This window comes from Squalius cephalus (assembly GCF_949319135.1).
Source record: "Squalius cephalus genome assembly, chromosome: 21".
In the NCBI taxonomy this organism is placed as follows: domain Eukaryota; kingdom Metazoa; phylum Chordata; class Actinopteri; order Cypriniformes; family Leuciscidae; genus Squalius; species Squalius cephalus.
The window spans coordinates 16,088,202-16,111,498 of record NC_137142.1 but is presented as its reverse complement, the minus strand read 5'-3'; the positions used below and the strand labels follow the sequence as shown (position 1 = coordinate 16,111,498).

The window sequence follows — 23,297 nt, the reverse complement described above, 5'->3', positions numbered from 1 at the left end:
TCTTACCCATTAGACCTACTTAAAAATCTTAAAGCACAACGGTATTTACAAGGTCACATGGATCAAAAACAATAACTTGTGCATTTTGACAGTGAAAGTAAAAATCTGAACCGGTCTGACTGGAACAATAGAAAAAAAATTGAGCCCTGATATTTTGAAGGCACAGGTAAATGTGGCATTTATAATGGGTTTATGTGAAGATTGTTTTAAGTTCACTTAAATTAAAAGTTATGTTTTTTAAAGCTCAATAAATGTATTTTTTTTAAAAAAGAAAAGCTTTCAGTTATACTGGAATGCCGAATGTCTATAATTAATGGGCTAAAGTTGAGAGAGAAAAAAAATCAGTTTCACGAGACATCATAGTGGTATTGGCAACAGTGATGCTTTCTTTCATAAAAAAAAGATGCCATTAAACAATGTGCAATTAATATATATTTTTTAATTGATAGCATTAAATATACATTTTATATATATATCTATACACAATATTGTGTAAATGCATTTCTTGCTCTGGTGTTTAGGACTTCTGTAACAAATAGAAAGCCATCTTTAAATTGCTTTTTGTGAGGGCAATTGAAACAATTTTGTTCAAAAAAAGAAAGAAAAGCTAAGCCAGGAATAACTGGAAGTCTTAAGTAAAATGTGTGACTCAGATTGAGAAAAATATAATACAATGATGAAGTGGGGTGACATTCAATATGCAAAAAAAAAATTAATAAAAATATATAAAGTACTATTGAATCAGTCATTTAAAAAAAAAAAAAAAAAAAAAAAAAACTTCCAATGGAACTGGTTAAAAATAGACTATAGGATATAGCACTTAGCTGCTTTTAACCTATCCTGTCTGTTACCCCAATCATTAACAGATTTAAGCATTGACACTTTTATATGGCAGTATATTTTAGACAAAGCAGTGGTGTGAGGAAGTAGGATGTGAACTTGAACCTGGGTCCCCATAAGTCAACAGCTCTAACAATTGCAATATTAAGAGTCAAAACAAAGGTTTACACTTTTTCTTTTTTATTATTATTTATTTAAACATTCTTACAACAAATACAAATAACGAACCAACACAAATAATGAACACAAAGGGCAAAGTGCTTTAAAAACCATGCTTTTGCACTTTAATCAGCAGCTCATCACACAGATCTGAGACATCTTTGACTTCTTTAGCCTGAAAATAGAAAATATAAAAATGTCAACAAAAAAGGCAATATAGATGTTAAACACACCAAGTAATTCAGCCCTACACCCATAAGAATCTGCTGTACCACCACTGCAAGAGTGACATCCCTTGTGTACACTCAATTACCTTTTGTCCCAGATCCTTCTCAAGGGACTGAACTTTCAGTTGTTCTCTCTTGAGCTGCACCTGCAGTGTTGCCACCTCTGCGCCCAGTTTAGTGCGAACCTCGGCTATGGCCTTATTTGCTCTGAAACAGTGGCATTGGTGAGACTTTTTAGCCATATTAATCGATCCAGGTTTACTGTACTATTACGTTCATAAGAAAGGACATATTTCAGACATTACAGACTGTTGAAGAGCACATACTGATCTAGTTTCTCCTCAGCATGGGCCTTCAGAGCTTGATAACGCTTTTCCTCTTTCTGCAGTCTGTCCATGCAGTTCTGAGCGTACTGCTTCAGCGTCTCCTCATTCTATAGGACAGAAGAAAAAAAATGACCGTTATACACTAAAATAACATCTTGATTTGGGATTAAGTTTGCCAGTCTTGTTGCAGAAATCTCAGAGTGTACCTTTTTGAATCCCTCAATAACTTCCTTGCATCTGTCAAGACGTTTGACAACAGAGGAGAAGGATTGCTCCAATTCATTCAATTCTTTAGACAGCTGATCTTTTTCCTGAAGGACTCGCTGCAACTCAATTTTAGCCAAGTCTTCCTTCTGTTTATGCTCATCTGTAAACACAGATATGTTTTAATATCCAACATAATCCCTAAAAATAATGTACTTGTTCACAAAATATGGTCACACCTGTGATTTGAGTGATGGTGGCCTCAAATTCTGACACTATGAACCTGAGAAGAGGAGGAAGAGTGTGTGTGATTGGTGCACTGTTCAAATGTCAATAATTCATTATGGATTGGGACTCAGTAATTGGGACTCCCAACTGACTGGAAAAGTTTTTTTTTTTTAACACTTTGAATCATTATCTTGCTCTTGAGATGTTTGAATTGTAAGCAAATCATTCCTTGGTGTCTTTTCTTTAAATTTACTTTAAAAAAAAAAAAAAAATTGACCTTATTTGTAGGGCTGGGTATCATTCAAAAATGTTCGATATCAATACCTTGACTTCGATACCGGTTCCTGAACGATACTTTTTTTCGATACCAATTTTATGAAATCTGTTTTAACAAGATTACATTACATATCACCTAAAAAATCCTATTTTTTCAGTTTGTTGACTTTTTACAGACTCAATGACTCATATACGCCACTGGGGGGCGGGATATATGCCTTGCGCTCTAGCACACGCATAAAGTTTGCCGCAAAGCACTAGCAAATTATTAATAAACTAGTGTCTTCTGAGTCAGTGTTGGGTGCAAAGATGAAGTTGACATTGCTGACTCGTCATCTCCGCAGTAGCGAACGCGCGCGCCTACAGAGAGAAATGCACCTTTCATTGGGATTACATAATCAGATTATTTGTTTTCGATTCAAATTGGTTTGTTTAAAAGTAGACATGTCAAGCTTTCTAATCTGCCTATTTCTCATGTCTGTGAGGCAAGTAGCCTATACGCCGAGTTTCGGTTAATTTGTGATGCGCTCCAGTTCTTATTACAGTCGACACACTACAGCCTCATGTGTGAGCCATGTCTCTGGGCGTAACTGGCGTAAATTTGTATTTTTCCTTGATGCCTTGCCACAGCCAATCATGCTGCATGCTTATTGGCTAACTGACATTGATGAGATTAACCCCTAGGGTACTGAAATTTGGTATCGAACGACAAGAGATTTTTTGATACTCTATGGTAGAGGCAATTTGGTCGGTGCCTAAAAAGTATCGAACTCGATACACAGCCCTACTTATTTAAGAATCAAATTTAAAAGAACAAGCTTAAAGAACAACTTGTTCAGAATTCAAACATCACAAGAGAGAGATCAATCTGACTAAATATTCATTCAAGATATTTCCATCACTTTTCCAATCCTGAAAGGCAATGATCATGATAACCCCTATGTGAAAGTTTGTCTTAATAGGACTTACAACATGTGTTGATTCTCCAGACACAATTTCTCAATCTGAGTCTGCATCTCTTTTTGCTGTTCTGCCGCCTAAGAAAAGAGAAAAAGCATTAGAGAGGCCAATGAGACACATGTGCTCCTAATCTTGTGTGGGAACTGACCTTTCTGTCTGCTTTCTGTAGTATAGCGTCCATGTCTCTCTGACTGTACTTCAGAACCTCTATGATGGAGTCCTCAGTCTTCACTGGCTGTTTTAAGGTGTGAACCAGTAAGTCCAGAACAGTTGGATCTGGTACCACAGTTTCCACTGCCTGAAGAGGAATGGACATGGTAAAATTGGTTCCAGTGTGCAAAAGAAAATGCTTGTTTCAGTTCCTACTAATGTAGTGAATATGTTACAAAACCAAGGATTACAGGAGTTTGTGTTGTCTTACTGGAGGAGGCAGATCATCCAGCAGTTTCATACTGTCATAGTGAGACTTCTGCTTTACTTCAGACTTTGCAGCCTCCATCATCCTAACACACAAAATAAGTTTGCATGATCGCTCATGTGTGCACTTTGGATTTTGATCACAATGTGATCAGATCTGTTGCATTAAGGCAATTTGTAATATTTTCAGTAACATTTCAAAAGAGGTTTGAAAATTAGAAAAGTTCATTTGAATGTATTTGTGGAGAATACTGACCTGATGGCAAGAGAAGGCCGTGGCAGGCTGAATCCAGAGTTGCCGCCATCCACCACAATTTTCTTTGGACTCTCCTTCAACAGCGGGTCAAACTTCAAATACAGTGACTGTTTTCGCAAAGCTGACTCCTTAAACTATAAAAAGAGTTTCTGTGAAGCACTGAAAATCTGAAATGTTGCTTAATAGAGGTATTGTCACTCCGGCCAACAGTGACATCACGCGCATACCCTCTATAACCTAATTGCTTCACTATTTGGTGCAGCATTTCCTTTAAAAACTCAATTACTTCTACTTTATTTAAGGCTCATAAATGGAAACACTCACAGTGCTAGATCCAAACTGCTCCAGATAATCCATCTGCCCATCAAAATCTCCTCCAGGCATGACTGAGACAAAGAGCAAACATTTTGCTCCCAATGTTAAAAGCTTGCACCTGATGAGTCAGCGTCATTTAAAACATACAACCATGTTTACTCACACAATGCCCCTGGCACAAATTCATCTTCACTTGGTGTCACCACACCAAGATCACAGATCTGGTTCTGAAAATCCAATAAAGATTCAGGTGTTGGCATGATCTCTGGCTCCTGTGATATGTAAGTGTGGGACACAGCAGATGACACTATATTTTCTGCCTGCTAGGAGAATAAGTGTAAAGTATTATTTTTTATGAAATAACACGATCATAACTTGTGGAAACAGACTGATTTTTTGGAAATTCTTAAATTGAAAGGCAGTTACCTGCTTGGTGAGAGGAAGATCAGTTTCTGCCATGTTTTTATTGCTTACAGAAACTGCTTGGTGAGATCTGGAGGAGACAAAAAATAAAAATCTGAGCTCAATTATTTACATTTATGCATTTGGTAAATACTTTTATCCAAAGTGCATTTCATTGCATTCAGGGAATACTAGGGGTGGGATTAACTAGGCACCTTACGATTCGATTGATTCAGAGGGCTGTGATGCGATGTCAAAGCGATTATCGATGCATCTTTTTTTTCTATAAAGATTTTTTTCCCTTACTGTTTGGCTACTTGGTATATCTCTCTCTGTCGCTATTTCTCTCGCTCTCACTGTCAAAGTTACCATGGCGACGGATAGCGTAACACCTAATATGGCGGCACCTTCCCGGAATGCAACGCGGAGTGAAACGCATGACATCACATTATCATTCTCTATAGTGCGGTTTCGTTTCGTTTGTCATATGTAACAGAAGTTGCTACTCTTATTAATTGGACAACGTAGTGGTCACACCAGCGAGACCTCTTGTCGCCCATTTGCTTGCAGTCTAGGACCCTACTTGCATAAAGTGTGGCTCTTGTCCTGGTCCTTTTTCCCCCTTCAACTTCATAGAAGCCAAAGTTACACTAGATTTTAATGCAGAGGGTGCCTTTCGGATTTCTCGCTTAACATTATGGGTCTCTGTTATTTGCACAGCTGCACGCCACAGACAAATCGTCCACGTCCGCATTGTGATGCACCTAAGAATCGATTTATCCCCCACCCCTAGGGAATACATTTAATCACTTCATCTGAGAATCAAACCAATACTACAGACACGCTTCTGATTCTGAAAATTATTTTTTAAATGACATGCATTGTGTATAGATGCTGTTCTAGCTCTAATTTCTGTACCGATTCTCAGGCTGATTATCCTGTGTAGGAGCCTCAGGCTGCTGAAGAGGAGATCGTGCTTTCATCAAAACCGGGCTGGTCTGGACCCCACGTGGTGGAGAGCTACCCATTGCAGCCTTTGTACCAAAGGGGTTAAAGTTTGGGTCGTCAAAATCGAAGGTGTAAGAACCTTGAACAGAAGGAACATCCACAGGTTTTGTCTCCTCTGGGTTCTTGGGGGACAACTTCTTGGGTTCTGGTTCTTTCTTCTCTGTGACTGTTTTTTTGGTCACAGGTTTTGTACCTGCAGGTCTTTTGACCCCTAGGCGTTTTGGAGGTTTGCGCTTGACTTCAGCTCCATCGTCAAAATTAAACTCTAGTAGCATCTGGTTTTCCTTAGGTGGCATTGAGGCATTGGAGGATGTTGGGACATCTGGGGTCTGGACTAAGTGCTCGGATTCCTGCTTGGCTTCTTGGCTTGGGACATCTGGGCTATGGACTGAGAGCTCAGACTCCTGCTTGGCTGCTTGACTTGGGACATCTGGGCTCTGGACTGAGAGCTCAGACTCCTGCTTGGCTGCTTGACTTGGGACATCTGGGCTCTGGACTGAGAGCTCAGACTCCTGCTTGGCTGCTTGGCTTGGGACATCTGGGCTCTGGACTGAGAGCTCAGACTCCTGCTTGGCTGCTTGGCTTGTCAGGGATGGGACATCTGGGGTCTGGACTAAGAGCTCTGATTCCTGCTTGGCTTCTTGGCTTGGCAGGTGTGGGACATCTGGGGTCTGGACTGAGAGCTCGGATTCCTGCTTGGCTTCTTGGATTGGCAGGGGTGGATCAGAAACAGCTGATGCTTTGCCAATCAGAGGAGAGTTTGGGATCTTTGAGCCACCAGTTTGGAATGGGTTGAGCAAATCAAGATTGTCAAAATCCAAGTTGTATGATCCTGCGGGGGGAAGTGGCAAATCCTGGGCATCAAGCTGATCTACCGTGGTAGGAATCTGCTGTGACGCTGGGGCTGGGTCAGTCATATCAGTCTCCTCTGTCTCTGTGATGCTGTTTTCAACATTATCTGTCTTGAGGATGACAGTACCCTCTGCTGAAGATATGTTGGCAGAACATTCTGCAAGGGAATTATCCACTGATGAGATAAAAGGAAGAGTCTCATCAAGTGCAATGTTGGTCACCTCTGGAACCTCAGCCTGAGGTGCAGAAACAAGGGCTGCAGTTGTATCGGACTCTACAAGCTCTGATATCCAAGCCTCAGGAAAAGCAGAAGACTTAGGAGGTGAATTTGCCATTTTATTGGACCCCTGGAAAGGGTTGATAGCATCTGGATTGTCGAGATCGAGGGTATAGGCCCCTTTGCTCTGAACAGGAATGTCATCATCAGGGTAGGCAACGCAGTTACTCTGCATTTCAATCGGTGTGGTGGAGGTGTTATTCAACAATGAACTCCTGTAAAACACATTTTTTTTTATTATTATTTTATTTTTTTTAATGTTAGTGGATTGTCATTTTAATTTAAATAGCTTATTATGAATGACTGTTACAGCTTATGATTGCATAAAAGACACTGAACTAAATTAGATGTTAAAAAATGATTATGCCTTGTTAAATTACTATTCTTAAATAATATAAAATAAAAATTAAATCCTAAACGAGTTGAGCTGCAAGTAATTTGCTCACTGGTCAGTAGAGGCTGAGTGAGTCTCCAGTGCTTTAGTGTTGCCCTCTTGGATGGCAGGCCTACTGGTGCGGCTTGGGGACATGATTTTCTTTGTGACTGGGTCTCGCCGTGGAGTTTGAAAACAAACCTATGCAAAAACAACAAAGAACTACGCATGTAAATTTAAACTACAGTACATGTCCGACAATGCACGATCAACTAATGCTTAACTTCTTAAGTACTAAAGAGTTTAGCACTATTACAAAAGTCATATTGAATGACCCCTCCCCCTTTTCAAATAGCCAATAGCATTTAGTTTACCACAGACTACAATGCGTACTTGACAGCACCATGGAAGCGAATCCGAGCACTGATGATAGGTTGGATTCAATAGTACAGGTGTGAATAAATTCTAGCCATTTCATTCTTAACCAACGTACAGTTGGAAAATGGAATAAAACTTGAGCAATCAAATACACATCTCCAACCCATATTGCTCCATGACTTGTCAACACCGGTCACTTATATCTCCTAAATGCGAATTTTGTCATTGTTTTGGAACCCATCAGTTTATTCATAACCTTAAAGGGTTAGTTCACCCAAAAATGAAAATTCTGTCAGTTATTACTCAGCATCATGTTGTTCCAACCCCGTTCATCTTCGGTAGAAAATAGTCCAAGTGACTACAGTGGCTCAACCTTAAGTTTATCAAGCGACTAGAATACTTTGAGCGCAAAATAATTTTTTTTATATTAAAAAAAAAAACGACTATTCAACTATTCATTTTTTTCTGTGTGGGCCTGTGACGCGAGTTCATGAGAGAGCGCCACGACGCATGAACGAGAACTGAGATGATGATGCTCACGATTATTTGATGGGAAAGGGTGAAAGGTAAGCCATTCATTTTGCGGCATTGGTAAGGCACTTTTACGTTTTCTCATTGGTTTCTCCCGATTCGGACATCCAGGAAATGCACACTTTAGAACCATTTTAAAGGAGAACTCCAGTCAATTTTAACATTGAGCTAATTTTTTTGTAAATTTGGAGTGCTGTCAATACAGAGAACAACGACAAAAATCGATGTTGCCTACACCGTGTTATCCTCTTTTTAAAATTTGCACCCTGTTGACTTCAATGGGGCAAGTTTTAAACCTGCTTTTAGCCTCTTAACATCCTTGTTGTGTCATTACAAGTGCCCAGCCATGTGAGTGATTCCTTCAGAGTGAACATGGTGAATCTGACTGCAGTAGATGTGAAAGATATGAATAAAAATGAAGTTAATTCGGCCAGCGCTCATAGCTGTATTTATTTCCTGTTTTCGGCCGAAGTCCACAGTAATCGATTGTCGAGTTCTCCACTGTTGCTTAGTTACCTATGATCACGCGCGTGAACTCGGCAATCGACTACTGTGGACTTCGACCGAAAACAGGAAATAAATACAGGTATGTGCGCTGGCCGAATTAACTTCATTTTTATTCATATCTTTCACATCTACTGCAGTCAGATTCACCATGTTCACTCTGAAGGAATCACTCACATTGGCTGTGCACTTGTAATGACACATCAAGGATGTTTAGAGGTTAAAAGCAGGTTTAAAACTTGCCCGATTTAAGTCAACAGGGTGCAAATTTTAAAAAGAGGATAACACGGTGTAGGCAACACCGATTTTTGTCATTGTTCTCTGTACTGACAGCACTCCAAATTTACAAAAAAATTAGCTCAATGTTAAAATTGACCGGAGTTCTCCTTTAAACACTACATCGAGACCCATCTGCGTCATCTTCTCAGATATCGCGTGTGCGTCGTGGCGCTCTCGTGAATTCACGCCAAAGGCCCACACAGAAGAAAATTAATAGTAGAATAAAGTCGTTATTTTTGTTTGTTTCTCGTCGCTTGATAAACTTAAGGTTGAGCCACTGTAGTCACTTGGACTATTTTAACAATGTCTTTACTAACCTTTCTGTGCTGACAGATGAAATTACCTTGCAGCCTACAAAGGAATGAGCCAGCTCTCAGATTTCATCAAAAAATATCTTAATTTGTGTTCCGAAGATGAACGAAAGTCTTACGGGGTTGGAACAACATGAGGGTGAGTAATTACTGACAGAATTTTCCTTTTTGGGTGAACTAACCCTTTACGGCTAACATATTCAAACTAAAATAAAATAAAAACCTTACATTTTGATTTCAGGGGGCCTTTAAGCAGCACAACTGTTTTCAACATTGATGGTAATACGAAATGTTTCTTGAGCAGCAAATCAGCATATTGAAGTATTTCTGAATGATCATTCGACACTGAAGACAGGTGTAATGATGACTGCTGAAAGTTCAACTTTGCCATTATAGGAATAAATTATATTTGAATATATATTCAAATAGAAAACATTACAATTGAGAATTTATTGCACAAAACAAAAGGTAGAAACACAAATGGAAACATTTGGAAAACCCACCTTTGCTCCTCTATGCGCAGTCCTGCTGATGTTGTCAGCCTGCGACTGCCGCAGGATCGAGGGCCTGCCAGTCGGCTGCTCCAATGTGAAAATGTCACAAGCGTCTTCCAAACTGCCGTTCATCCATACAGCTCCCTGATTCTCCTTTAGCGCCTCAGAACTCATACTGCAAGATAAGAGACACACAGAATATGACAACATGGGTTATGGAAAGCCACACCCAGCGGGTACCATTCACAGCTGGTTTTACTGATAAGACCCGGAGGCGGGCATCTGACCTTCTCACCCAACACCCAGAGACACTGATACTCATGAGACACCTCAAATCTGTTGTATTTCTTTCGAGGATCAGACAGAGATCAGACTCCACTGTGACTAACAACCCCAGCATGTAATATTAACCGGTGCAATTCAGCCATGTGCTGAAGGAACAAAGTGGTTCTTTATCTGTGAAGGAATCATGCCTTAGAGAGATGGTCAAAGGATATAGCAGAGGAAAACCAGCAGTAAACTAAGCTTTTTTTTTTTGATGGCAGCAACACAGCCTTGTGATTTGGCTTATAGTGACATAATGGTCTACAAGACACTGTGGCAATCCCTTGATGGCATGATTTTTATGATAAGGAGGAACAAGAGACTGGTAAAATTTTCAAAGATTCATTACCAATTTTGGCCTCATCTGTCCTTCCCTGGATTCTGCTCAACTACGTAGGACTGACAATAAAATTGTCAGCTTTGTAATGACAGGCACTTCTGACAGCTTCTCTCTCCTACAGCCTACCTGGACAGGTTATAAACAGCCCACCATCATAAATAAAATTATTAGGTTTTAACCTGGACACAGTTAGATCCAAAATCAGGTAATCGAAATGAAAGCAATAAAGTAAAGAAGCCAAACAAGAACAACCAGGAAGATTTGAACTAAGACTCAAAGTTAACAGCCACGCGCCCACATGGATGACACAGGGTTCATTAAAAATAACACTAAAGAACCATAACGTTACATTTCAATAAAAAAAGCAAAATAACGTTACGTACTTTTTTTATTGGAAATACAATGTCTCTAAATCTCAAATAAAGATCAAACTATTTGTTTTCCAAACCAATAGCAGCTACTACATTTTCTTGCTTTTGTTATCCAAATAATTGCACACATTTCGTGAATACAATAAGTGTGAATATCTCTGCATAAGTCAATTAACGTTAGATCGATAACAATAAACATTAACGTTACCAACGTCCTAGTAGCACTGGAAAAACCGTAAGTTAATTAGCAACGTCTTTTACTGTTCGATATCGCGCAATATTTCATTATAGGTATCCTATAACTGTGTACACGGTTTCCTAAAATACGTACCTTATTCAAACTGCTCAAATTTAACACAAAAACCGTTTTCTTCTCAGTGAAAGACAGCGCGACACACACAGAGATGCTGTGCGTCTATAACTTTCCGCTGTTTGAAACGGTTCAAATTTAAACGACGCAGTCTTAGCCAATCAAAAGCGAGATTCGGCGTTTGCCAGGCGGGGCGATCACATGAAATGACCAATAACATTGCGCGTGAAACTGCCGTCCTAGTGGATGTTCTTTTGATCGACATCCAAATCATCCAATGGGGGGGAAAAACATTGACGCAGACAGATAGGTAGATAAATACGACCTCGTTTACCCTTTTACCACTGGACTAGAAAAAAAACCGTCAATTACATTTTAAATATTAAATATAAGCGTTTGTGTTGTTTTTGTCCTACTGCTTCGATATAATTAAAAGGACACATTGACGAGAGAGATAAACTTTATTTTATTTTTATTCTGGATGTTACAATGTCACAATTTACTTTCACTATCCTTTTTTTTTTTTTAAAAAAACTATGAAACAGGTTTGCAAATGGGTGATTTTTTGTTACCAGTACCTAAATAATAAAAGCACTTAAAATAGATTATTATAGCTTATTGTTGTGTATTTAAATAAAAATAAATACGCGTGATCTGTAGCCATTAAAACTATAAAATAGCTCATAATAGCACAAACAACAGAAATTATGAAGAGATCTGTGACTACACAGGTAAGAAAAAAGGTTGTTTGCTAAAGTGCTATGCAGAATTCAGTGCTTTGAAATGTTTTAATAGGTTTACCTTTACTGCATTACTGTTTGTGCATATAATAGGCGTATATAATCGTGCATATAATAACCCTTTGTCTTTTATTCACAAACAAGACCATTAGTTATGCGTCCTTCTACCGCCAGAGGGCAGCATCGGATCATTAATTATGTCGTACTTTATTAAGCAAGCGTCAGCTGTGGGTTGGGAGAGAAGAATGCGTTTATATGTTTGTGTGCATGTTTTATATATGGACTATATGTATATAAAAATGTTTATTAATCCGTTGCGGATTTAATCTTATTTTATCATGCCAAAAGCTTGAGTCTGAATCTGAGAAAAGAGCAATTGCGAGAGAAAGAGGGAGGGGCAGGGAAGAGAAGAGAGTTACATAACAAAGGCATGTCTGTGCTGAGGTCAGCCAGAGCTCCCTCTCCCTACACTACTGACCTATATTCAGCTTACGTCACACAAGGATACATATACACACTAACCATATGCCTAATGACACACTTTCTTTTCTTTCCCAGGTGTTTATTACTTTATTTTTAATCTATAGTCTCAGAATTATTTGGAGTTTTTATAGTGCTTGCATAGAACAAAAATAGAATAAAATGCAAATGTACACTGCAAAAGTACAGTTCTTCGTTTTGTACATGCTGCATAGATCCCAGGCATAACATTCATAGATCCATAAAAAAAAATTAGCAGAGTATCACCTTTTTCAACTTTTTTGTGGAAATTAAAAGTATTTGCCTAGCTATACACACCCACCATCACAAATTTAAGAATTATTGCTGTATTATATCCAACAAGCACACATAATTCCTCTCATTTAATATTGCATCCAGGCAAATTGTAAACTGCATCAATGATAATGCATTGAAGTTAGTGCAGACATGGTGCTGCTGATAACTGAGGCTTTGGTTTGATGACTAGCAGTCTAAAATCTCATTAAAGACAAAAACCAAACAGACAAAGAGACCCCCCACCAATCTAATGATTGGGATACAACTCCTTCAGCCAATCACAGCACAGAGGGGCGGTTTCAAATGATACAACTGGGTAAGGCTCTCTCCATTCATCTGAGAGTGCATCAACACAATGCAACAGCTGTTCCTTACCAACGAGCACGCATAGACACACAAACCCCTGAAATCCAATCTAATAACCACTTAGGAGTGTAATACTTAAAAATCAAGCACAGACATGTATTTCCTGTATTTAAGACAACGCTTTAATTTAGTAATTGTTAATTAGATATAATACAAAATAAAGTTGAAAGTTTTCCATCATATAACAAGTGTGTTGCATACTTGGAATGAAGGCAGATCTGAATGCAATTGGTTTATCAAAAAGCAATTGTCAACAACAAACATTTAATAAAAAAAAATAATTAATGGATGAATCAGTAACATGCATGAAGAAAAAAATTAGGGTCAATTTTGATTTTGTGCTGACTTTAAGAGTGTCTAATAGTGTGTTTATATGCAGTGTTGGTGAAAGTTACTTTTAAAGGCACACTATGCAGTTTCCGTTTTTCTCAAACAGCGCCCCCTAGAGTCGCTGTGGAGTACTTGTATTTAATGTTACTGTTGTAAATACCACTCACGCAGAGCCGTCTCTGCACTCTTCCGACCGCTCTTTCTTCGTTTTCTTCGTGGACTCTGCCATGATTCACGTCTGAAATGCATGCTAGTGTATTCCATAGAGGCTGCTTCATATGTCGTAAAGAAAATCGTGATTCTCGCGAGATTTGGCGGGGCACCACCTCTCAAAATTGCATTGCTGGTTTTGCCAGCACCGATGATTTCGAAGCTGTTATATTAAGGTACAAATCTTGAATAGTGTGCCTTTAAAAGCAATGCATTACAATATTTTGCAGCGTTACTCCCTAAAAAAGTAACTAATCATGTTAGTTACTTTTTATGGAAAGTAATGAGTTAGGTTCCTTTTGGGTTACCTTTTTCTTATCTGGGCTGGGCTTGCTTGGTTGTTTTCCAAATACAGGTTTGCAAAATGTTTTGAGTTTGCATTTCACTGTTTTTATTCATTTTGAGCAATACTGAATCTGTTTTTGTGCAAGCGAGTTGAGTAAATGCATGCTCACATTTAGTCTAGAAATACAATACTATCATGTTCACACAGCGGCAGCGCACACAACACCTCTGCACCTTACAGCCGATTTCTCTCAACATGGCGACAGGAGAGGTGTCCGTCTATAAATGTTGCTTAGTCGAGTAACGAATCTCAGGTGAAGCGATTTGTCACTCGAGACGGCGGAAGTGTGTAAGTGTTTGCTTCATTGCAGTTTTCTGATTCTGTCGTTTATTATTATTGCCTGCTATTAATTCATCAACAAAAATCCCATCAAGTTGGGTCAGAAATCTTGGGGTAATCTTTGATGACTAGCCCTCAAAGACCACAATGCAAAGATCATGCAGGTTGCACTGCATAACATCAGGAAGACCAGACCCTTCCTAACTGAACATGCTAAACAACTTCTCGTCCAGGCCTTTGTCATTTCTATTCTGGACTATTGCAAAACTCTTCCGGCTGGACTTCCATCATGTTCGATCAAACCCCTAAATGATCCAGAAAACAGCATCATGACTGGTCTTCAATGAGCCCAAGAGAGTCCACGTCACACCTCTGTTCATCTCTCTGCACTGGCTACCAGTTACGGCTCGCATCAAGTTCAAGATGCCTGCATATAGAACAGCCGGCTCTGCACCCTCCACTCTCATGAGTCTACATCTCCTCCAGAAGCCTGAGGTCTGTAAATGAGCAACGCCTCATGGTACCTTTACTGAGAGACACAAAATCACTGTCCAGAACGTTTTCTTGCTGGTGGAATGATCTTCCCAACCCTTTATCTGAAAGAAACTGAAGTGAAGAAACAGCTGAAGATTCATCTCTTCTATCTCAACTGCATCCTGCTGAAAAAAAAAAATTCCCCTATGATTTTACTTTTCCTTAATGTCTGCCTGTTCTAGCTTGTACTATTCTAAACAATGCTCTGAAACTTTGTATAGCCTACCTGCACTGCTCGTGTTAATTGCCTCTTGGGATTTGAGCCAAAAGCACACCAAATAAAAGCTGTTCCTGATTTACTTAAATGTTTGGGCAGACAGATTCAGTTTCAGAGCAAGTCAAATGCAATAAACTTGCTTCTGTGCCACACCCAGACCATAACGTCCACAGTGAGGTGACAGACAGACCGAGAGACGGAGAGACATAAACACTGCAGTTACTCTCTGTCAGAGAGAAAAGGAGAAATGAAAGAGATTGGAGAAAAAAACACACACACACACACGGGGATTAGGAAGTGGGAACTAAATAAGTGAGTATGCATGGCAAAGATTAGCTTTATTATGATCAGTGGGTCACCGGTTGTTTAGGAGCTGTCTGACTTCCTGTGATTCTATGGGAATGGAATCTGGGTCAGCGCTTGGCAGAGATGGTGCTGGTACAGCCGGGCTTTATGTCTGAGAGAGAGCTACTGTTTATGTGTGGATTCTTATGTAATAGACTTTGAATAATGGGAAAAGAGAGTGATATGGCCTCTTTCAAAATGAACACACCAAACACCAATAATAGCTGCACTATAACAAGATAATGTAGATAAAGTTAGCAGCCATTAATCCAGTGTCACATGATCCTTCAGAAATCATTCTAATATGCTGATTTTGTGCTCAAGAAACACTTATCAATGTTGAAAATTATTTTAATTGAATTCATTTTTTTGTGGAATACAAAGTTCAAAAGAGCAGCGTTTATTTGAAGTAGAACATTTTGTAAGAATGCTTTTAATGTCACTTTTGGTCTATTTAACGTGTCCTTGCTGCATAAGTATTCATTTCTCGCTCTCAAAATAAACTTTTTTTCTAGACAATCATGAAGTAAAATCTGATGGACTAAATTGATCCCAGTTTGGTGAAGAAATTCAGATACACATGAAAAGGCATGGGGCTGCTTGCATCACTTCCTCTTTCAGCTTCCTGCATCCCACTTCTGCAGTTTTAAGAATTTATTTGAAGAAATGAGATATGGGACTAAATTTAATATATATGAGCGAGAAAATAAGCCTCCCATAAATGCAAATCAGTTTTCACACCTCTACCATGTCACTGTTTAACCTGTTGTGCAGGATAATGGGGGTAAAGGTGATTTTTGAACTACCGGTTTTGCAGTAAATATCCAGGACACTTCCTCTTTCAGCTTTAACAGCAGGCACACACAGGAAAGGATCTGAAAAACTAATCTTAACATGAACATGCTGCCTCTTAAGATTCAGAATAAATAAAATAAAATAAAAAATCAATACTGACCAGGAATCAAGAAATTAACAATTAAGCTTAAACAGTATTACTCTAGCTTTGGTTTATTCTTACAAGACGTCTGGAGTTCTTAACTCAATGCAATTTACTGTTATAGTGTTCATTTTAGACCCTGGCCCAATTTTTTTATTAAATAGGAAAAAACACTTTAATTTTAGATGCTTTATTCTTTAACAAAATAGAATTTCTGTGCAGTTGATGAGTAGATACAGGAGGACAACATCCTCTTAATACAGTATTTACAACAAGTTTTGTACAGATCAAGTTATGAACAAGACATTTCATATTTTCTACACGTTCAAACACCATGCTCCCCACTCATAATAACCTGCCCCCCCCACCCCCACATGCACACAAACACCACCCACCCTTCTTGCTATGGAGGTAAATGCATCAACTTCCTCTTCATCACCATCTGCTGAGGTTTATAAAGGCATTGCATGTGCACATTTCTGTCATTGTCTTCTCAAACAAAGTTGTCCATGTGTCGACTGAAGTCTAGAGCCCAGCACGCACACATGTACAGATCCCTTCAAGAAGGGCAGATTTCAATGTGATTTTAAAGATCTCCCTGCAGTGTTTTAAGTGTCATTTCAGTGATTGACAAACAATGAGTTCCCTTGTCCATAATGAGCTTTGGAAATATTGTGCAGTGTTAAAGCAGACAATTTTTTCAGGAGTTCTGTAACGCACTGATCCTGCGGAGAAGCTGTTGTTGTTTGGCTTTCAGTTTTTTCTTCTCCTGAGCTTGTCGCCGTTGGCACCCGTGAAGCTTCAGCAAGTAATCCGTCGCCTGCGTCAAAATCGCTACCTTCGAGGTCTTCGAGGATCCGGACAGACCTGGAATCTCCTCCCGGAGCGCCTGGAACCTCGAGCGAAGGTCATCCCTCCTCTTTCTCTCCAGGAAGTTACGACGCTGCTCGCTGAAGTCCTCAGAGTCCGATGTGGCAGGTGAGGAAAGTGGAGACGAGGGAGAGGACGAAGGTTCCAGGCGTGGCCGTTTGCTCACAGGCTCAATCTCATCGAAGTCATCCTCAGGATCCGTGTCAGGGGAAGGAGCAGCATAATTGTGCTGCTGCCGATGTAGAGACACGTGGAAGTGCTTGGGACATGGTCCAAATGGATCGGCACTCACTGTAATGGTTACAGGCGTTCGGCGGCTTGGAGGGCGACCACGCTTCGGTCGGTTGTCCACTGTCACCACGTCAATCACATCATCATCATCATCCTCGTCGTCATCTGAGACCACAAAACATTTGGCACATTTAGCTAAAGCACTTAGCATATCAAATTAATTGAGACATCTTTTCCAGGACAACATACTTTAATAATAAAAAGAAAACCAGACTGGACTGTCTGAAACAGAAAACAGAATAGGAAACCTACAATTAAACTTAATGCATCCACTGCATAGAGGTTAAATTAACCAATGTGTGATGGTTGTTTACATGTCACCTCTCTAATAAAAGTGAGTCTGTAGAATATTTCACAGTTCTTGGCAAGGAAGTTGCATTCCAACTACACAGCCACGTGAGCCAGTTTGTTTTTAATGCCATTCCAGCTTCTATAGCCATTTTAAATGGCAAAACAGAGGTCAAAATAATAAAACTACCAAGATTGTTTAAACCACATTTGTATAAATAGAGAAAAATACCCCAAACTTATTCTGATTATTGTTAACCTAAACTATTAAAATTGTTTTTTGTTAACTAAAAAAATAAACAGATGAAAAATATAATTTAACAATAATATATTTAGAGTTCAGATGCAAAAGCCTCTAAGTGCCATCTGAAATTTTCTTCTAGAATGATCATTTTTATCAAGCTTGTATGTTTATGTTCAGTTATTTCACTTTAATGACACTGAAAATTACCTATTAATTGTCATTAAAGTGAAATTACTGAACCTAAATATACGAGCTTGATAAAAATACTCTTTAGAAGAAAATTTCAGATGGCACTTAGAGGCTTTTGCATCTGAACTCTTCATATATTGTTTAAATTTGAAACCATGTTGAACACATTAAATCACGAAAAAACAAAAAGTCAAGACAGAACATCTTATATGATGAATGTAAACACTGCATGACCTTGCCTGCAGTGACAATTGGGTTTATAAAAGTGAAGTTTCCCCTCACTAGTGTGCAGGGTGTGGGAAAGGAAAACTGGGCGTGGAGCGGACTACAGAACTTTGAGCAGGGAAAAAGGAATCCGCTCCAACATTTGACGCTCCACATCGGCTTTTAGCCGGCGAGTGGCTTGGTCACAGGCAAAGCTTGATGCTTTGGATTCTTATGGATCAATTTTCTTTAGAATAGAAGAATAACACTAACTAACTGCCAAATCTGATCTAAATTGAAGCTATTAGATAAATGACTTCCGTTAACCTACATCTTTATGGCACGGTAACAGCAGATATATGACCTCATTGGCTCAGGATTATTCTGAAGAACAAATGGACTCATGCCAGTAATCACATGTGAAGTAATCACATATCTTACCGGATGAATCCGAGCGACACTCAGAACCGGAGGAGCCCGCAGCCACTTTCTTGTTATGCGGGACAGGGAGTTCCAGGACTGCGGCGGGGCTCACGCACTGCGCCGCATGGGTCCCAGTCACGGGCGTGACCGATGGAGCACGAGCAATTTTCTGTGTGGTCAAGGTCTGAATCTGAGCAGTGACCGGTGCTCGCTCGCCATGAGACACTTTTTCTAGTCGGTGACTCGTGGAAAAACCACTCCACATGCAGTCTTTGATAACGATAGAGCCCAGATTACCAAAAATGTCCAGTGGGTCGAATTTGTGCAGCCCCTCGTATTCCTCATCACATGTTAATACCTTCGGCGGTGCCCACCCGAGCCAGTCCCCTGGTAGCGGCAATAACCAGTCCCCAACAAGGGTCCTTGAGGGTGACATGGGCGGGGTGGGAAGCAGCTCGAATTTCTTCCATATATCCTCACTTGGGGCTGTAGACTTAAAGAAGTCCTCCTCGGTGTCCATCTCATCGTAAAAGTAGTGCTCCATGTCCCAGCCGCACAGTGTATGCGTGTTGACTCCAAGCATTGCTGCAGAACGTCTACAAGATTATCTGTGAAGACAACGGGGTCATTAGATCAAATGATGAGTGCCCACGTGGAGTTCAAATGCGACGCAATGCACATTACAAGCAGACCGCTCTCCCACAATGCATGCTTGGTACTCATTTCTTAACTGACACAATGTACCTACTTTAAAGCAAGTTTGTAATGATACATATTATTTATATGCAATTTTGACATGCAAATACATTCTCACCAAATGCATTGCTTAAATGTGATCTTCACATGTAAACGCATATGCTCAATAATTGCACGCTCTTAATCGATTGCATTGATTAAATGCACTAACTATAAAATTATAAACATTTGATTTCTGTAGCACGCGCACAACTGCAGGGGTTTCGCCTAGTGAGCGCTCGTGCAGCCACAAAACAACCAAAGCAACATATCAAAGTCGGTAATCAACACTAGCAGGATTAAATCACTGATTAAAAGTCACAAAGAAACCATGAGCTGCGGTATAAATGTGGTGCTTTATACTTCTATAAAGATTAAACGCACTAACAGGGGGGTAATAAAGGGAGCACCCCAGTCCGATTAAAGGATCCAGGAAATGTTCAACGACCCACGGGGTTTACACGAAAGTTTACAGCGAAACGAACTTAACGTACGGTTAAAGCAAATTACGGAATTCTGATGTAAAATGCACTTACCATGGGGTCGCAGACCTGCACCGTCCAGGGAGAGTCTACGGGACGCGCAGAACAGAACAAAGAAGCGCAGCGTCCGGTAGAACTCCCGTAACTTACACACGCGCTCACTAAACAATAGCGCGCGAGACACACCAGACGCCTCTGTTTAACGGCCGTTTAACCTGAACAACGAGAAAAGTTTTTTTCCCTTGCAGAAATAAAGCGGGTGTCCTGTTACAACGGCAGCAACGATCGATCCGCGTGGTGCAGTGCAGCCGCACCCTCCCCCAGCCCACTGCCGGTAAAAGTGCTTTCGCGCCAGATCTGCGTCTTTGTGTGCGAGAGCGTCGCGTGGACCCACCCACCGGAATCACGGGGCGGGGAGAGCGTGTGAACAGGCAATTCACAGTGAATGTGAAGGCAATTCGCAGCGCTAAAATAAGCATTTGAATGAAAATAGAAGCGTCTACGTCACTACTCCAATGTAATCATGATTGAGCTGATGCGTCCTTTTAATTGTCTTCTGATGCATGACGCACTGATCAATATGTTGCGTCTGAACTGGCGAGGACAGCACGCGCTAATCCTTGAAAGCCAAGATGCAAACACTGGAGTTTTTGCCTTCTGTACGTTTTTTTTTTTAAAGCATCTGTTGATTAAATGCAACTGATTTTAATTTTTAATTATATTTGTACTTTAATTGCATGATAAATGTAGTCCTATTAAACATCACCAAAGTGTTGCAGACAGGAAAAGCAAAAAACAGTAGGCCTACTAATAAACTTCTAATAACAGTAATTTGAAAGCAATACGATATAGAGAATGAAAATAAGCCATAAAATAAGAATTTAAAAAAAGTTTTTTCTTTACTAGAATTGAAGTGTCTCTGATTTTTGTCATCTTGGGGCAGAATAGGCAACTAATCTAAATGAAAAAAAAAAAGAAGTTTATATCAAGGAATATTTTGCATCAATCCATATCATTCTGCTCCTATATGCCCCCCAAATTTGTATTATTACTATTACAAATTGAATTGTCACCAGTCAGATAAAACATATTTTGCAGATCACAACATTTATTCATTGCTATAAACCCAATTTAAAATGAAACTTTTTTTTTTTTACAAGAGAGATACAATCCAATGAAATGGTTCCTTTCAAAATGGACATTTTAGTTTAATAAAACATCTATTCCACAAACCAATAATTGATCAGTTGATTGACTCACTTAGACTCATTGATCAGTGTTTAAGTTTGTTGATGAACTGGTTGTGCATGTCTTTGTATATGATTTCAGTCAGGAATTCGAACTCTGCTACTTTTGCTATGCAGACACATCTATTGGAGACAAGTTATCCATGTTTTTTCCATTTAATTTAGATTCTGCACTCACATGAGAGGTTTGAGATTTAGTATAGAGCAGTTATTGGTTGTGTTAATGTCATGAACCCCTCCACCCAACACACTCCTCACTGAGGGCAGAGTGTGAACGCTAGTCGAGTAGACGTGTGATCTAATGCTTGATCATCACACATCTACGCAAATTACACATGGAGATACAGCACTGAGTGGAAAAGGTTTAGGTCTATCAGGTCATACACTGACATTTCTATGAAACTGCTTTCACAAGCAATATATGTGATAATTTGTAGATGGAAGTAAAAAAAGTTTATGTATTACAGGAAAAAGTGCCAGTGCTCAAAAAGAAATGTGTCTGGTATACTTATGTATGGTTCAGGATAATGTAGGAAAGACAACGAAAGTGTCCAGTACTATAAGAGTGCAATATTTCTTTATAGGCTACTTTTGTAATGTGTGCAGTTATGGAAATTGGGCGTATTGCATTATCATAAAACCCCTACACAAACACAGGAAAGGTGGAGAAATGAGAGTTCTGGAACAGTGATTTGTCCTAACAAGTTCAGCTTTGTCTTATTAAAAGTATGTTCAGATTATTTTTAACTAAATAAAGTCTGGGACCCACACATTTTAGCATGCTCTATTAACTGCTCTGGACATCTGTTGTATAAGTCTGGTCAGTCAAAACACCCAGTCAAGTGGTCAAAAAGCTTATAATGGGCAGTAGCTACTTACTACTTAAACAAAGAACCCCCCCCCCCCCCCACCCCCCCACCCCCCCCCCCACACACACACACACACACACACACACACACACACACCTTTCAAGGAGCACATGTCTATACTCAACGCAGATTGCATTTAGGCGCCCCCTATTGCATAAAGGATACATGACACTTCCTAACCCTGCATTGGCTTGCATGAAAGAAACAAAAGATTTTTTTTTTTTTTCTGTTTCATCCATCCCTCATTCCCAGAGAAATCCCATACCGTCTTATTTCCTGCCCGGAGGGTTTGTACACAGATAATTGCATAATATTAAAATAATACAATAAGACAAAATAGAACATATTCCATAAAAATATAATATATATATTAGATTTATTTTTTTATTAGTAATTACAATAACACAGGTCACACACACACACATATATATTATGATTATATATTAACTTGTGTGTGTGTGTGTGTGTGTGTGTATAATATACATTAACATGTTTTAGATTATTTTATATTATCTTAATTTTTTAGTTATTTGAGATATATTGATATATTTTACCATTGTCTTTATTTAAATCTGTGGCTATTTAAACTCAAACTCAACCCTCTCTGAGCATCAACACAACCTACTAACACAAAAGAAGTTACCCAAAGACATGACAGTAGTATCCAAATCCCCCACTCAGTTCTGTCTTTCTCTCCTCTTCTCACACTCCCTTGCTTCTGTACTCCACCATCCCCCTCTTCAATGGAGGCAAAAACTTGGAGGCCACTGTCTTTGTTAAGGCAACAGATTAGCCCGAAACAAAGGGTTAAGGGAGGGTTAGCGCTGCAGGCTAGCTGCGCTCCATGTGCTGGGAGCTGGTATTGTTCTACAGAGCCTCGGCCTCATATGCGCATGTGGAGAAAGGTAGGAGGCTTAACACCTTTCAGCAACTACACTGTCTACACACACTCTCTGAGGAGTAGGGGGGAAAAAGAGCATACAACTTCATTAGGTGAAAATGAGATGCTGTACATGAACAATAATTGTTTTCACACATGGAAATTAACTGATCATGAAAGTATGTGCAGTTAAAGTAAACACAAGCTATGGATGATGACAAAAGATCTGACAAAATAATCCCTCTGCCATTCAAAGAGGTGTGTTTGAGAATAGTCTGATCTTCAGACCAACTCCAGTTTCTGCCCCTCAATCCCCATTCCCCTCATCTCACCTTTAACCCCCTCGAACCCCAGTGACCTCAGAGGGTTTCAGAGACCAGAAAGATTTTATGTGAGAGCTCTGAAAATGAGTTTGAGTTGCAAATGAGTTTATGTTGCACATTCATGAAGTTTATCTCATCATTATACCGTTCAATAGTTTGGGGCGAGTAAGATTTTTTTAATTATTAAAATAAATTATAATTCTACAGAA

The 23,297-nt window shown here is 39.5% G+C and overlaps 2 protein-coding genes across 5 annotated transcripts; both read right to left on the bottom strand.

The window, feature by feature from the left end:
- Positions 1-999: 999 nt before the first annotated feature.
- Positions 1,000-14,907, bottom strand: tacc3 (transforming, acidic coiled-coil containing protein 3). 4 transcript variants are annotated; one of them, XM_079855059.1, is made up of 17 exons: positions 10,984-11,091; positions 10,291-10,407; positions 9,627-9,792; positions 7,194-7,321; positions 5,529-6,962; positions 4,635-4,701; positions 4,372-4,531; positions 4,218-4,279; positions 3,894-4,027; positions 3,642-3,723; positions 3,369-3,518; positions 3,230-3,297; positions 1,996-2,039; positions 1,759-1,919; positions 1,553-1,659; positions 1,313-1,433; positions 1,000-1,174 (listed from the first exon to the last, which is right to left on the bottom strand). In XM_079855059.1, exons 3-17 carry the CDS (start codon positions 9,789-9,791, stop codon positions 1,103-1,105), a joined length of 2,955 nt encoding a protein of 984 aa, XP_079711185.1. In that variant the 5' UTR covers position 9,792; positions 10,291-10,407; positions 10,984-11,091; the 3' UTR covers positions 1,000-1,102. The 4 variants fall into 4 exon arrangements, with proteins under 4 accessions (XP_079711185.1, XP_079711183.1, XP_079711182.1 ...); XM_079855057.1 differs by lacking the exons at positions 10,291-10,407; positions 10,984-11,091 and adding an exon at positions 14,771-14,907; XM_079855056.1 differs by lacking the exon at positions 10,291-10,407.
- Positions 14,908-16,220: 1,313 nt separating this feature from the next.
- Positions 16,221-20,142, bottom strand: mycla (MYCL proto-oncogene, bHLH transcription factor a). The gene is made up of 3 exons (XM_079855060.1): positions 19,824-20,142; positions 18,571-19,160; positions 16,221-17,309 (listed from the first exon to the last, which is right to left on the bottom strand). Exons 2-3 carry the CDS (start codon positions 19,133-19,135, stop codon positions 16,744-16,746), a joined length of 1,131 nt encoding a protein of 376 aa, XP_079711186.1. The 5' UTR covers positions 19,136-19,160; positions 19,824-20,142; the 3' UTR covers positions 16,221-16,743.
- Between the last annotated feature and the right edge of the window lie 3,155 nt (positions 20,143-23,297).

Excerpts from the sequence above, each read along its gene's own strand:
- tacc3 (XM_079855057.1), bottom strand. The coding sequence starts at position 9,791 with ATGAGTTCTGAGGCGCTAAAGGAGAATCAGGGAGCTGTATGGATGAAC. Across the intron at positions 7,322-9,626 it reads CTGCGCATAGAGGAGCAAAG|GTTTGTTTTCAAACTCCACG; the intron begins GTGGGTTTTCCA and ends GTTTTTGCATAG. Across the intron at positions 1,660-1,758 it reads TTATTGAGGGATTCAAAAAG|AATGAGGAGACGCTGAAGCA; the intron begins GTACACTCTGAG and ends TCTGTCCTATAG.
- mycla (XM_079855060.1), bottom strand. The coding sequence starts at position 19,135 with ATGCTTGGAGTCAACACGCATACACTGTGCGGCTGGGACATGGAGCAC. Across the intron at positions 17,310-18,570 it reads GTGTCGCTCGGATTCATCCG|ATGACGACGAGGATGATGAT; the intron begins GTAAGATATGTG and ends TTGTGGTCTCAG.